Source organism: Pocillopora damicornis, chromosome 2 (genome assembly GCF_964200805.1).
Source record: "Pocillopora damicornis chromosome 2, jaPocDami1.2, whole genome shotgun sequence".
Taxonomy (NCBI): domain Eukaryota; kingdom Metazoa; phylum Cnidaria; class Anthozoa; order Scleractinia; family Pocilloporidae; genus Pocillopora; species Pocillopora damicornis.
In genome coordinates this window covers 3,480,523-3,496,134 of record NC_142671.1, presented here as the reverse complement: position 1 = coordinate 3,496,134, position 15,612 = coordinate 3,480,523, and the positions used below count along the sequence as shown (strand labels likewise).

General features: G+C 39.1%; 2 protein-coding genes across 3 annotated transcripts in view; both read left to right on the top strand.

Annotated features, from left to right (window-relative positions):
• LOC113670720 (uncharacterized) overlaps window positions 1-62 on the top strand; it is a 6,623-nt gene extending 6,561 nt beyond the window's left edge. Inside the window, exon 2 of the mRNA XM_027186895.2 lies at window positions 1-62. This exon is cut by the window's left edge and continues 1,134 nt beyond it. The gene's annotated coding sequence lies outside the window, so the exon portion shown is untranslated.
• A 1,135-nt stretch (window positions 63-1,197) lies between these two features.
• On the top strand, window positions 1,198-14,862 carry LOC113670740 (uncharacterized). Of its 2 annotated transcripts, none has more exons than XM_027186925.2 (14): window positions 1,198-1,401; window positions 5,360-5,587; window positions 6,018-6,159; window positions 6,569-6,976; window positions 7,257-7,457; window positions 8,764-8,932; window positions 9,605-9,885; window positions 9,971-10,033; window positions 10,586-10,725; window positions 11,453-11,710; window positions 12,208-12,344; window positions 12,548-13,230; window positions 13,647-13,711; window positions 14,597-14,862. In XM_027186925.2, the coding sequence occupies exons 2-14, from the start codon at window positions 5,496-5,498 to the stop codon at window positions 14,619-14,621; spliced, it is 2,664 nt and encodes an 887-aa protein (XP_027042726.2). In that variant the 5' UTR covers window positions 1,198-1,401; window positions 5,360-5,495; the 3' UTR covers window positions 14,622-14,862. The 2 variants fall into 2 exon arrangements, with proteins under 2 accessions (XP_027042726.2, XP_027042725.2); XM_027186924.2 differs by lacking the exon at window positions 1,198-1,401 and adding an exon at window positions 3,056-3,405.
• Window positions 14,863-15,612: the final 750 nt, after the last annotated feature.

Here is a 15,612-nt window from a genome sequence, read left to right as displayed (position 1 = left end):
TATACCACATTAGGTCTGTGTTGATTATATTAGTTTATTAAACGAGGACATTTATCATTGAAGGATGTGTTGCATTATTGTCTCATAGGGCTCGGTGTCCAGCTTAGGAGAGGATCGCGAGCGCATCCAGACCCTCGTGGCGCGTGGCGCATGGCGACTGGGTGAAAGATAGACTAACAATAGCTCCCATTTGGCGCGAGGATATGCTTAAATATGTTTCCATGGACGTTACGAATTCTATGTGCCTCGTGGATCAAATAATGCAAATTTTTTTGCGCCAAATAGAGGCAATTGTGTGTAACAATCCCTCAAACATTTTTGCAGCGCGCAGGGCAGAGCATTTTCGAACAGCCCTCTGTGAAGACCGTCCTCTATCTGAAGGGGATGTGTGTTCTCTGGTAAAACTTGATAAACGTGCCATCCCGGTCCTTCTTCTGTAATAATGGCAAATTGCTCTCACATCACCTTTCAATAAATTGTTTATCTTATTGGACGCAAGATTTGAAAATTTAGGTATATCCCTTAAGGCATATCACCCGTGATATTACCCAATTTTGACTGGGCATATAATCGGTAATGCCACCCATCACGGCGAAGGTCAAGCGTGCGGAATTATTCTATGGAATATTAGCAGACTTCAAATTGTGTCCTTTATTTTTGAAAAAAGCATTCACCGGAGCGACATCCCGCCACATTATTTAAACAAGAGAATATCAAATAACAGCCAACCCATGAACGTCTTCAATTCATCAATGATTCGTTGACTTCTCAAACATAGCTCACTTTGATAAAGCCTTGTCATGGTGCAACTTAGCACGACAAGTTGAGTGAGTAAACACAGATTCAAATTATAATAAGTGAGGTCCAGACTCTATTCAGTATGAAATGTACCATCTGCTTTTCATTTGGCGTTTCCTTTTGAGTCTGTATCAAGAATGGCCAATGCCGATCTAGAAACCTTGTGTGGCCCCTGCCGTGAAGAAGTCTTTACTTTTTGAGAAATGCGTGCTTTGAACTCCCAAAAGTGATGCAACTTCTTCACGTTTATGTTATGTTCGTGTGTACTGTCATCCTAGGAACAAACACCTTTATATAATTTTGATATCATTTTTACATTAAATTCGAGACTTCTCTAATTACAGCCAATTGAAAAATTTAATTAGCTACCCATGAGAGATGTCTTGCCTTATCTATGTTGCGCTGAGACAGGAAATTGAGAAGCTTATTGCAAGAATCCACTACACGCGTTTTCCAATTCATATTTGGTTAACAGTTAGACAAAAATTGTCTCTTAAGTTGGATTGCTGTATCCTAAGATTGAGCAGTTTTAGAGTAGAACCTACCGAGATGATTGGGTACATTTTACAATAGATTTGCAGTGGGGACCACACGCGATAAAAGGTAACTTTATTACATAATCAGGAGAAGTTGAAATGAGCGCAAACTGAAATAGTCGTATCATGATACGAATTCAGGCACAGAGCTATGTCCCACATAAGATTCATGAGGGTTTCTTCAGATTGATCAATAATTAAATGAGTAGATTTTACCTGTGTCTGAATGTCCCAGAGTAGATCACTGTTGATGAAATTAAAGTTGTTGGGAAATAAAAGGCAAAACATGAACGAAGAGGAAATGTAATTATCAAAGATCGATAAAGATCGATCGCCAGCCTAATCCGTCCAGTTCAGTTCTTCTAACCAACTACTTAGCTAATGTGTGAAAGCTACAACGGTTCACTTCTCCGAGGTTTTCCTGTTTACAACCATCTTGTAAACCATACATGGCCAGTTGGTCATCTTCATCTCATCATTCAAGTTGTATCTAAGCACCGACGGGGAAGCACACGGAATTTATGTAGAATTTAGGCCGCTGCTTTTTTCATATCGCTGTGACGAAGGGCTAATTAACGCTCGAAACGTCAGCTTTTTTAACTCTCTACGGTGGCCAATTTACGATATAAACCGGTTGATAATACTAAATTATCTTGTTTTACTCTCCCACCGACGCAGCACCACAGTTTCTTTAGAAACTTACCCCTTTAATCATTCGCTTTTTTCATAGTTGACCAAGCACAAGAAAGCATTTAATAACACCTGGTTGATCGATCCCAATTTCATTTTTTTGTTCATTCAGTAGCTCCTTTGATGAAAACATAAACCTGCTACGTACATATGTGCTCTTTGCCTATTTCTCGAGGAACTAAGTAAGCGTTTTGTTTCTTAGGTCTTTTGCGATATACCTGTGATCACTCCAATTAGCCCCAAACCCCTGCCTAACAAGGTTAATTCTTGAGCATCAAGTTTCTAATGGGCTCTTCTTCCCCTCGACAAAAATTTCGAATTTTGTACGGTCATCATGCAGTTACTTGATTAATTAATTCAATTGTCTACTTTTGAACCAAACGGAAGAGCGGCGGAGCCACGAGGGGTTGGGGACCACAGCTTCGGCGATTTATATGCAGAAAACTAAGGGCGCACACGAAACTGCAAGCCACGCACGTTATCATAAGCCCCATTTTGAAGCAAATTTTATGATGTTTGATCTTTTGCAATGAAATCGAAAGGAGCAAACACAACATGAAAAGGAAAAGGTTTCTTTTCTTTCTTACCATCAAAGAACCAATAACGTTGCCCTCAAGAGTGACTGCTAATACACTGTCAGCATGGAAAGTTATCACCTCTAATCGCTTAGTTAAAAGCGTCAGAAACGTTAATTGCACCATCCATAAATTTCAACCATTAGGAAAATCTCGTAAGTGAGAAACAAATATTCTTTATTCCTTCCCACATAGGGCTGGAGTGCTCTAGAATTTTAAAAATCTTATTTGTAGTCTTTGGACCGTGTGGTTTTTGTACAACCTCAGACATTATGAACCAACAACTCTATATTTTGCGTCGCAATATTATTTGATAATTAGCCAAGCCCGCTAAGGACGTATATATATCTTTCTATTTCTTTTTCCACCATCTAATTTTTTGCTGTTAATTAAAACCGTAAATTGTAAACCGCATGCCAACTACGTTCGAAACAATTTATCAAGGGTTGCGGTTTTGCATCTAACTGTTTGGTATTGAGAAATTAACACAGATCCTTTCAAGGTGTAAAAAAAACTGTAAAAGTTCTTTCAAAACGATCTTATTCTGATGAAGATTGTTTTTTGTTCAACAAAATACTGATTTTGTTCTTCATTTGAAGGTGATTTTCAATCATATGTGAAGTATAGACTTAAAAAGGGGCTTAAATGTGTGCATTCGTGATGCATAACGAAATTCTCTTTACTTTAGTGCGTGCGCTCGTTAAGCGCTTTATTGAATCTTTTCACGCCGTCGGCCATTTTAGTACACTTTTCGTCGTGTTTTGACTAGATGGAAGCTCTTCATATCGCCATTTATGTACTTAAAGGTAAGTGCATTTTAAATATATTTGATAAAGACGTGGAAATGATGTCGAGATAACCACTCTGTAAATATTGAACGCGGATGAAAATCGCTGATATTTAGTGTACACAATCCTGTGACGAGCTCTAGCTGTGCAAATATTTATTGAAACCACATTTTATCTTGACAGTTGTGTCCCGAGAGGGTAGACTAGTCACGAGTACGAACTAAATACTGACTGAAAATTTCATTTTGGCATTGCAAAACTACGTGAATGCGTGAGTTTGAGAACCAATATGACATCGAACAGAACACATCGAAATCCGCTGTGACGTGACCAGTGACAAATCTGTCTACCTCGACCATATCCGTTTCTATTTTCAAACGTCAAATTATAATCTGCTTAGTCCACTAAATGGACCTAATTGTTCACCGACTCATTCTTTATATCTTGAACAATTCGATTTTGTTTCTTTCTCGCTAACAGATCATCGTAAAGAGCATGCAAATCGTATCTGATTGTAGAGGTCGAATTGTCATGAAAAGTCAAATATCAAATCTATATTACAAAAACATTCGACTTCCCTTTTCGATATCTAAACCAAGGTCATGTATATCGGTTTTATCGCATATTCGAGCTATAATTCTAAATCAAGTTATAAATCTATCGCTTTCTTAATTATTTTAATTGCGTTTGTCTCAAAATGTTAAAATGTTTTGAGCGCTTTATGCCTAGCCATCAGCCTTATTTGATCAACCCCCGCCGATTTTGTTTACATTGTAAATTATCGTTTCGTTTCGTGTCAGCAATGATGAATTGAAGCAAGCCAGCCATCGTTCGACATTTTCTTAAAGTTGTGTAGTCATCTTCGATACAAATTAGCTGTCTCTGATATTTCACAAAGATTCATTTTTGAAACCGAAAATGTTTAATTGTTTACGATTATTTTACATGCTGTTGTGGATTGTGAACGTAAACTGCTGGTTGCATGCGGAAAGGCCGGCGTTGATCCCGGTTTCCATAGAATAACAAGATTACTGAGGATGTGCCAATCCCTTTAGATAAGGAGCTTATTCAATCCAGTACACTCTTTCCCCGCTTCTCTATCATAATGTCTCGGTAAGACTTAGGCAGCACTAGTGGTTGGAGAGAGGTATTCTGAGAGGAAAGTGTATTGCCCATGAGCTCTTACTAAAATTTCTAGCTTTTCTCTAAAAAATCACCAGCAAAACTGCCAGAATATAACAGCAAAAATGAAATCATAATGAAATAATCACAAACAAAAGATAATCACAACCCAACATGTTGATATGAAAAGTTGATAAGAACCCACACTCACAGACAATTGAAAGTAAATACTATAAATACATGTACTCAAATAATCCTTTGTTAAATGGGAATTATTAAATTCCAGTGTATTAAGATGAGTTAGGGCATGTTAAAAACCTTCTGAGGACAAAACTGAAATTTTCTACTTTTCTCTTTCACTGATACCCAAATGTTATGAATACCCTGAGTAGGGTACATTTCTTGCATTGGAAAACCTTTGATATTTATAGCGGAAACTGGCACAGGCTTCCAAATACGTGCATAACCTGTCCTTAGGTGCTACCCTGCACAAATATCAGTATATAATAACTACATTGGGGTTTTTCTAGGGGAAAAGGGAAAAGCATGGGGCTTATGGGAAAGGGGCTGGGATGGTTATTAGAAGTTTGAAGTTTAAGGCAAGATTTTATTACTGTAGTAATATAAAATTGGAAGTACAGAAAGAAAATTACATATTATTGGTATAATATACTTGGACTAGTATTGAATTTGTATCCTGTACTTGAAGCACTTCGTAATGATGGCAATGATGGCTATTTAGAGCACCAGCAAATTCAAATTACATTAGTTAGATGTTAGCTCAACAATGAACTTTCTAGACTTCTATTGATCTTAAAATCATTCTGTTTGCCTGTTATTCTGTTTCAAGGTTGAAATTTCTCAAACATGTGAAGTTCCCAAGATGATCAAGTCACTGAAAACTTTAAAAACATTTTAGTTGCCAAGCTGGTTTATCTAAGGAGCTGGTCTGGCATGAATGAACCAGCGGATGCTTACTCTGACTGATGTTCAAATTAAACAAAGTGAAAAAAGCCATTAGCCTGAAAAATCACAGCAATGGACCAGACTTGCACACAACTGAAGCAACAATTCACAGGTAAGTTTGCGTCAAATCTGTTTTTCAGAGCTTTTGATCAATAAATTTATTCATAATGATTACTGATAAATTGTGAATAGTATCAAGTGCCAATATTAAGATACATATTCTCTCAACTGTGATCTGTACAGTTGTTTTTGGAGTTATGAGGAGTCTTTCATTTTAGATCAGAAAATTGTATACTTATCGGTCTCTTTAACCACCTTACCTGAAATGAAAACGGAAAACTGTTAGCATTTGTATTTCTAACAATTGCATTGAAAGCTCAGCTAGAAAACATGGTATATTTGAAAGTTAAAAACAGTTTTCCCAATATGAATTTCAAAACTTATGGTACTGGTAACTGTAAATAAAACTAAATATCAAAAAGCAGCATTGATTCACAATTCTAAGAGAACCTTTAAGATTAATAACTCTGATTTCTCTCCAGACCTGGAAAACAAAGAGATCTGATCCTTACAAATATCCTAGAGGAGGGAAGTTCTGTTGATGAACCACGAAGCTTTGAAAAAGATGAACAGTATTTAGATGAATGTCTAAAAGTACTTAATGGCAGTCCTGAAGAATTGCAGGTAAGCGAGATGATAACAACATGTGATCACAGCAAACAAAAAAACATCCCTTGGACAATCCAAACCAAAAAGCATTAATCTCAGAGTTGTGAACAATCTGTATGATTAACTTTGTGAATCACCCTTTAGTGCTGGCCTATTTTTGGCAAGTCCAGGGCTGAGGGGTTCAGGGTTGAGACCTGACCAAGTCAGTTGTGTTGTGTTTTTGGGCAAAACACTTTACAATCACACTACCTCTCTCCACCTAAGAGTATAAATGGGTGCTGACAAATTATCAGGGGGTAACTTAGTCTTAGTCCCTCCATGCTAAGGAAATGGCTGGATGGGCTGCTTGGCTCAAGTAAAGAGCTCACCTTTTTTTTTTCTAATTGTCCTTGTACTAATCAGCATCTTATATTTTTATTGGTAGGTGGAGGAATGTGATTTGGAGGAATATGATTTTGATGACTACAATTCAGTTGCCAGCACAGCATCACTACTTAACATTCATGCTGAGTTAGCTCGAGAGGAAAACAATGCCACCACAAGGAATCATAACCAGCCATCCCATGCTTTTTCAGCCAATCAGAGTTCAGCATCCAAGGCATATCAACCTGGGGGCACAGCAACTAAAGATACTGTTGTCAATGGCACTGATGTAGTTAACAGTAGTTCCCCTTCTCAGCTGAGAGAACAGTTACTTAGATCTGCTAGAATTTCTAAAGTGCAAGCATCTATTTCAAAGGTGAATAATTGGGGTAAATATGGTGTGTTCAACACAGATGAATGGAAAGAACATCTCCTTGAAGCCGCACAAGCTGGGGATTTGAGAGGCATGGTAAGATAAACCTGTTGTCCTTTGATTTTGATTTTTCTGATTTATGGCATTCAACATAGCTGATCACTTTATGATTTTTTGGAAATTAAAACAAATGCAAGGTTAAATTGAATACCTCTTAGTTTGATTGGTACTTCCACTGAATGATAGAATGCGATAGTTGTACTAGTAGTTTAAACCAAGGGAGGTCAAGTTGAACTTTTTTTAATATCATATTCTGTTTATAGAGGACGAAGCTGTGATAATATACTTGACTGTCTTCCACTGTTTTATCCAACAGCAAGAGGCTTATAGCAAGCTTGGAGGAACTAGTGAAATAGTAATCAAAGTTACAGATTCATGTGCAAACACAGCTGTACACAAAGCAGCACAGGCTGGTAATATTGCTTGCCTTCAGTGGCTTGTAGGAGAGCTTCCAAATGACTGTGTGAGGAATATTACAAACCAAGATTACCACACACCTCTGGCTATAGCATTGAAGGTTTGAGTTCTATGTTACTTAAATCATCATGATAACTGACATCACAGTTTCACTCTTAACATTACACATGTTTGTTCTGTTTCTGACATGGAATGAAAATTAAAGCAGCAGCTAAGTTCAGAATTAGTGAACTTAACTATTTGACATCTAAGTTTTGACTATCCAATTTCTCCTTACAGTTATAGCCCCTTACACACTTGAAGGTCATGAGAATAAAGGAAATGATCATCATCTAAAGAAACTATTGATTTTTTAATGAATTCTCCTTATCATTTGCATCATGCTTAACCTAGCTCTATACCACCAGAATAATTGTACCTCAATAAGGTGTGGAAAGAGAGACACCAAAGTGTTATTGTTAGTACACTGGATCTCTGTCTCAAAGGTGCAGCTATGATCTTTGTCTTTGTGGTAACTGTGTTGTATTTTACAGCAAGGTGTTTTAATCTCAAAGTGCCCCTTTCCACCCAAGAATATAAATACCCTAACATCAATATGCATATTCTCCATACTGTTCTCCAAGCATATCCCTAGGTGCTTATGAGGAGAACTTGACTGTCACAGTCATGAGTGTCTTTAGTCAGTGATAATGTCTCACATCCTTGTGATCTTAGTGTTTGATTCAGGGGTGACATTGTGAGGACAAATTTCTCACTCCAAGGGGGTTTAATGGTCAGGTGGCCTGAAATGATGGGTAAAACACAATTTTGTACTTCATTTTCACATTTCCACTAACGTAGACACTTACATGTGTGCCTTGTGCCCTGTTCACACTCATTTTACTGTTGCTCAAGTGAACACATTACCTTTACCCCTTAAAAATGTTCAAGATGCAAATGTCAATTCTCCACACCCTCTTGTTCAGTTCTCATAATTTAAGCTCTGAGAATTTGCCTCTTAATTCAACAATATCCCTTACTTGATATTTTTCTTTCTTCTCTTCACTCTTAACCCTTTGCATCCAAACATCAATATGAATATTCTCCATACTGTTCTCTATACATTTCTTAAGGTTGCGACAGTGAGAATTTGTTCAACAATCAGGATTTGCTTCAGTTGGGGATCATTTTCTTTATTCTTTGACCTTAATGTTTGATTCAAGGGTGATATTGTTGGGAGAATTTAGATGCTGGTCACTTGTAGGGGGTCAAAAGCTTAACTGACATTGTAAGGAAGAATTCCCTTCAGTCTTGTCTGTGCAGGCTCAACAACTTTATCTTGAAATTGAAAGATATTTTTATTTTTGTTTTTTTTATTAAGCCATTTACTTATTTATTATACTCTTCTCTCCTTTTTTTTTTTTTAGCATGGAAGTGTTCAATGTGCACAGTGGTTGCTGGAAAACACATCCTCTGCTGATGAAATGTCTAATAATCCTGGCAGATTAGCACTGATCCAACAGACAATTCAAAGTGGACAGGATGAGTGTCTGAAGTACCTGTTGTCTTACATAAGTGGCAAATATTTAGAGCTTGGTAAAAGGCGTTTTTTTTTCTGATAATATCTGATAATTGAATTTGTCTATAAATATGTTTACTTAACAGGTGGCTTTTCTTAGCCTCATTAATGAGGGTATAATTTTCTATCATCTATCTTCTATCCTCTTTGCCTCTGGATGTTTTTCTACGAGAAATTTTAAATGCTTCGGAATTTGACTATAGCAATCAAATAAGGAAATCAAGGAGATATTGTCATTTTGTTTCAATATGCGATAGATGAGAGGTGCGTATTTTTTTTTGCATTTCAGTCTCACCTCTCAAAGTGTCCTCTGACTTGTGGGAGTTTGCATGTATTGCAATCTATATTAACCAAAATCTATAGAGTGCAACTCTAACCTCTTCAGCTTACATTGAAGGCGTTTTCACGCCAGTCTAACTCTCAAAATTTCTGCCGACCTTTGCTAAGTGTGTGGCCGCCATCTTAGATTGTCAAATCGGGGGAAGATTGGGGAGAGGAAACATTTCAGTTATGGGGGTGGTTGATAGGTGAGGGGCTGGACAACGGGTGAACTCGCCCAAGAACCCCTCCCTCCCCTTCCGTTCCCTTGCATGCCACCAGCTTTCTCCCTTTATTCTTTGACATTATCTTTTACGATGAAATATAATTTGAATTTCTGACCTATTAGCTTGAACACGTTTTCCTTGCAGATGTGGCTGATTCATCCGGTGTCACACTTGCCCACGTCGCTGCTAGGGAGGGTCACATGACTTGTCTTCAGACCCTTGTGGATCACAATATTGATGTCACCACTGCCGATAAAGATGGGCGCTCTCCTGCTGATTACGCTTACGCAGCCGGTCAGACCGGTTGTGCCCGTTACTTGGTAATGGAAGAATCGTGTTGGTTACTTTCCCAAAGGGTGGCGAAGTTACACAAAGAACTCAAAGATTGCAAAGAGGAGAACAAAGACCTCAAAAAGAGGCTGGAAGTAAGTCATCGCTTTTTGGTAAATTATGGTCGAGTTTCATGTTCTTGAGTTGAGAGTTTCAACAGTGCGGTTGTTATGCCAACAGGTTCTTGAAAGTCGTGCAAGATCTGGTATGCCTGACAGACCAGAGGCTGTAGGAGGAGATCAGGTACGATAAATATTTTTTTCGGTAAAATTTCTCACATAAAGAAATAATTTAAATCAAGTAAATTAAAAGGCTGGCACTGTATCAGAGAGCTTCTTCGAGGCCGATGCTATTTACTGATTATAGCATTGGCCCTAAATAAGCCCTATATCGTCCCATTTAATATGTTCTCCGTTATAGGGCCCACCTGGCAATTTTATTTTTTATTGTATACGTTACGGTATAGTCTGGTAAGAGTATCTCATCAGAAAGAGATTCGACAAAAGGTAGCGACTGAGTGTTACTAGAATCATGTTTCTATTTGGTATTTACTGGAAAGAACCCATTGTGAATATCTAAAATACCACGCTTTTAAAACAACATTAGGAAACCTACAACGGTGTGCGTCTTTTATCACCAATGATACAAAATTAATGCGGCCTGTAAAGGGTGTGTTTAGGTGAGAACTCTCTTAAGGTTGCGCTCGCCTGTATGAGCCCTGTTCTAGTTTGAGTTTCAGTCTTAAGATGAATCCTATCTTTTAATTTCTTCTTGTTGTGTTTTTTTTTCTTTCAGAGCGATACAAGTAGCACTGGAGCTACGAAACCAATGGACGATGAGATGGCTGCTAAATCACAAGATAGCCCACACAGTGAGAGAAGTCGGACTAATGGTACACCAGATGGAGAAAGTCCTAAGGGATTTGGGCATGACAGGTGAGCAAATCAAATATAGTACCCAATCCATTTGTTTTTTTTTTTGATAGACTTCATACTACCCGAAATAACGGTAGAAACCAGTGCTCACACATTTCCTTTACAAGCATCGACGGGGACAAAGCCACCACGCGGAGCTTGGAGTGCTCTCAAACCAAAACAGAACGGATCACTGCAGTCAATTAGAACAAAAGAAGACCTAACAAGACCCAACGAGGATGAAAAACCCTCCGCCGCACAAATAGCTGACAGTACATTTAAGTCACCTCCTCTCGAACCAGGTGACGGTGGACTGTAATGAACTGGTATCTCGTCTTGATGTAACTGTCAGTGTTCAGAGGAGTGTTGAAAGTAATCTGGGATCACAACTCGGTTCAATACATAATTCACTTCGCTCTGCCATACGTCGAGAAAACTTGCGCCACCTTCTCAACCGATCAGATGCAAAGGTATTCGTCGACTTGGGGGGAGTGGGGTGGGGGGAGGGGCCGTTCGTTCGCTCTGACGAAGGACTAACGCTCGAAACGGCAGCTTTAGGAACTCTTTACGGTTACCAATTTACAGTATTAACTCAGTTGAAATACCCCTCACTTCCGCAACACTACAGATTTTTGGAAACCTACCCCGTTCTTTTGTTTAGTTAAGTAAAGAGATTGCTTTAAGAAGGGAATAACAGACTGTCTGCTTTTAACTTTATTTCATACGGTTTCTTTCTTGTGCCACTTAGAACTGCATATCGCTATCACGTCAACGGATCAGATCAAAGCCCTGAACAATGGCATCAGCAGCAAAAGCGTAGTACTGATGGTGCGACAGTCATGAACAAAGAGGCTAAAGTGAAGAGCGCTCGTCAGTTTGAAGAGTTAAAAAATCTTAGAAAAACGAGTGCAAGGGGAAGCATAGACTCCAGAGGTTCGGGTGTCTCTTCACCAACGTCTAGGTCCGAGACAGTGACAGATACCTCGGCCATGCAGTATGTAATGGCGTAAGTGTTTTAGAAGAGAGAAAACTTGAGCCAGCGTGAGTAGGTTTGAGAGCGGAGTGATTGCAGGAGATTAAAGCTTTTAGTTTCGTTCGAGACTCCTCTATGAACAAAATATGCTCAATGATATCTTCGAAACCTCGAGTATATAAAACGAAGATTTTTCTTATGGTTTAACGATACTACTTTTTTCATTACAAACTCTCTTAGAAGTCTTCTAAGACCAAACAAATCTCGTCAACAAAGCTGCGCTATTTTTTTTTTTGTGTGAACAATGATGAAAGATACTTGTTTTCGAGCAACACCACATCAACATGTGCAACAACGACAAATTACAAAAAGCTCCTCAGGCGTTATATGTGTAATCCTAACTAAACATCCATATTGCTAAGTAGTCTAAACTTTCGGCGGGGTTTGCATGGTGGGAGATAGATGGTTTTTGATGTATTTATTTATTTACATTTTACCTTAGATATGTATATAATTATCTCTTATTGTAGGAAACAAATCGCGGCTAACACTCGCAGACTTGTTGTGTCGAAACATGCTCAAAAGGTGGAGGAATCATCGCTGATCGTGACCAAATTGACACCTGACAGAGTTGGTGGCTTGTCTTTGGAGCAGCCGAGCATAAAAGGTATTTTCCATGTGCCAAGCAATAGCTCACACATGTAAACCTTTGAATTTCCTAACTAATTCCTCCTCAGTTCTTTGTAAAGGTGTGTTGAACACATGTTTTATTTCCCTGGCATATGTGCAATTAGTTGTCGTCCATTCGTTTGAAGTTCGAGTTTGAGTAAAACACTTTACATTCAACCTTAAAAATCATTCATTCCGAAGGTTCTAGTCTACAAGTCCTACCAACCGACAATTATTATTCCCCGTCGTCATCTCGATCCCATTCTCCTGCTCGGACAGACTCGACATCTGGAAGCCGACCAAACTCTGGCACATATACTGCGAAAGAAAAGAGTGACGTACAAATAAGAGCTGTTCAAGACGAGAAAAAATCTACAAGTGAAACAGTTAGAGTGGACACACCTTCAAGGTTACGATCACTCCCAAATAGACGTAAATCTCCTTCGTTTAGTTCTGAGAGCACAGTTACAAGCTCGGACAGTGATGCTGAACGTAATGGAGAGCGTAACAACGGACTACGGTCTCGAAGGGGGTACCCCCTGTCGAGTCGATCGAAAGAGCACAGCAAGAATTTAACGAATTCAAGGCAAATTTTGCATAGACAATCCTCCGAGGTTGGGAGCGCAGAGACGAAAACTGTTTCGTGGAATGAATCACCGAATGAGTTCAGTGTATCTAATATGAAGACAGACATGTCTTATGAGAAATCCCGCGAACCGCCTAAACCGCCGGCGCGGACAGGCAGGATTCCTTTGCGTGGTACTGGTACGAGTGGGTATGGTCGAGTGAGTCGAAGTCCTTTGTCTAGGAACGGAGTCATGAAAAGTGTGGAGCATGTTTCTATTCCGTCTGTAGTTATTCAACAACCTGTCCAATCTGTCCCGGTAGGTTATGGCACCATTTGAGAGCTTTAAATCCTCTTTGTTGGTATCGTTATATTTTATTTTGTAGCTGCTGCCTGAGCAAACCGTCGCATATTTTTAAGGCCGACTCTCACTTTTTCAATTAGTGTGGCAACATAAGCTTTCATAGTAGCTTTTACTAGCGTGCTCAGAAGCTGTTAGTTTAAAAGACTGGATAGGTTTGAGGAAGGTGGTTTTAAACTTTAGGACTCTCTCAAACATGCTTTAAAGGGGACATGTGTTTGAAGGGAGAAATGTTCTTGTCTGTTGTCGGTGGAAGTTGCACGGTCGTGTCTCGTGTTAAGTCGTTGTTCAAATCTTCTTGATGAGTTTTGTCAAAACCAAGGTCTTTTTTGCGTCAATATAACTGATCAATACCTTTTTTACTCTCGAAATAGGAAAACCTTGGAAATGAAACGTTACCCTATTCGTTTGATGGATATCAACAGGACGACAGACCATGGTAATGTGCTCACAGTATATTAGTTTAATTGTCCCCATATGAGATTAGAGAGATGCACGCGCCCTAATACGTTTTGTGTCATATAATACTCTAGTCACCTTGGGCGAGGTGATTTTTACTAGAAGAAACTATTTCTAGACAGTCACTAGAGAAGTTTTGGTGTTTTATAAGTGAAATGAAAGAACAAGTTCTGGCCTTGATGATTTAGACGGACTCGCGTAAAATTACACTTCCCGTTGAGGAAAGACACCATACCCTGTCCTGCAGTGGGTCATCATGCTTTCTGCGCGAATGACTGCCCCCAATCTGCCCCTGTGATCCTTAAGATGGAGATTCCAGCCGGGATGGAGTTTGAGTTAGGGTCCACCCTCTGTAGCAGGGGGGAAACTTGCGTCGCAAACTTCTATTTGTCGCATTTCTTTCAGTTTTTGCTTGAGATACTTAATCCCCAGATCTATGTGTGCAACCTGTAGTATAGAAATTTATAGGAGCGTAGGAGTGACGCAGTAGGTTAGAGCACTCGCGCCCTCTTTCCCCCCCCCCCCGAGGTTTTTCTCTAGGTTCTCCGGTTTGTCTGTCCTACACAAAGCTATTGTTTCAAATTCTCTTTGCGAGTTGGTCCGAGGGAAATGTGTCTCTAACACTTTCACCCTTTCAAGTGACTAGCACCTAATCTCTCTGTACAATATCACCCCTGAATGAAACATTAAGGACACAAGAATAAAGGAAATGATCACCAACTGAAAAGCTTTAGATTTTGAATAAAAGTCTCCTTGTCAGCACCTTTGGAAATGCCTGGAAAATAGTTTGGAGGGTACGCATACTGATAGTATGGTGTAGAGAGTTAGTAAGTTTGATCATCACAGTGTTGTTTGCTGTTTTTAGGTACGAAACAGACGACTTTGAATGAAGCATCGCCGACAGAGACGCCCGATAACTTGCAGAATGAGTTAATTTTATTTAAGTAACTCCCCTTTCCTGTTAAAAAAAACACTAAGCAATAAGATTTGTATCTGTAAAAGAAAGATAAGTGGAACTTTCTTGTAATTTCGAGACAATAATTTTATGGCTTGTAAATATTACAATCATATTAACTTATTTCAAGAGTTCTAAATTTTTTATTGTAAATAAATTGGTAAATTTGACTGAAATTAACGTCGTTCTCTTGTTTTGTGTTTTGCGGCTATTTGCGCGTGGCAGGCAGCCTTATGATCGGTTCACCGCTTGTTTGACAGAGCATTATATCTGACCGATTATTTGAAAAATTGGACTAAGTTGAAATGCAAGGTTATTCAGGTAATTGGGTTAAACTCTAACTCGAAGCGAAAACCGTTCCCCATCCCCCTCCCCTGGTGGAGAGGTTGCGTTAAGTGTTCTCCGGCCTGACCTCGACAGAAATTGTTAACCTTTGACTTGCGTTCGTGCGCTCTCCATTCAAAATCTCTTCTTTCAATTGTGGAATCGTCACGTTCCCATACATCTTAAATCTGTGAAAGACTTTCCGGACATGTGTAACTGATTGGATTGTAGAAAGCTACTTGCTTTTTAAAGAAGATAATGAGACATCTTGTTTTGTTATGAATAGAACGCAACTTTCCCTATCTCGTTGAAGTTCCCCCAACGCTTCTCCCGGGCAGCCGTAAGTTTTGTCGGTTTATCTCTCATTGTGCCAGCATTTGATTTTTTCATAATTCACGAACTGACGATTCTCAGCTGAAAGTTATCCCACTAGTTAGGTAATTTCATAAGTATGCACCATTTTATTTCGTTTAGTGACCGGAAAGCACGGGCTTATTGGGTAAATCCGACGGGTGGTCATTGGAGTGTTAAAGTGCTTCAGTCTTGCGAATCTAACAGGTATCAGTGACGGAATGCGAAAGCTTATGCGAGGGCAGGGAAAT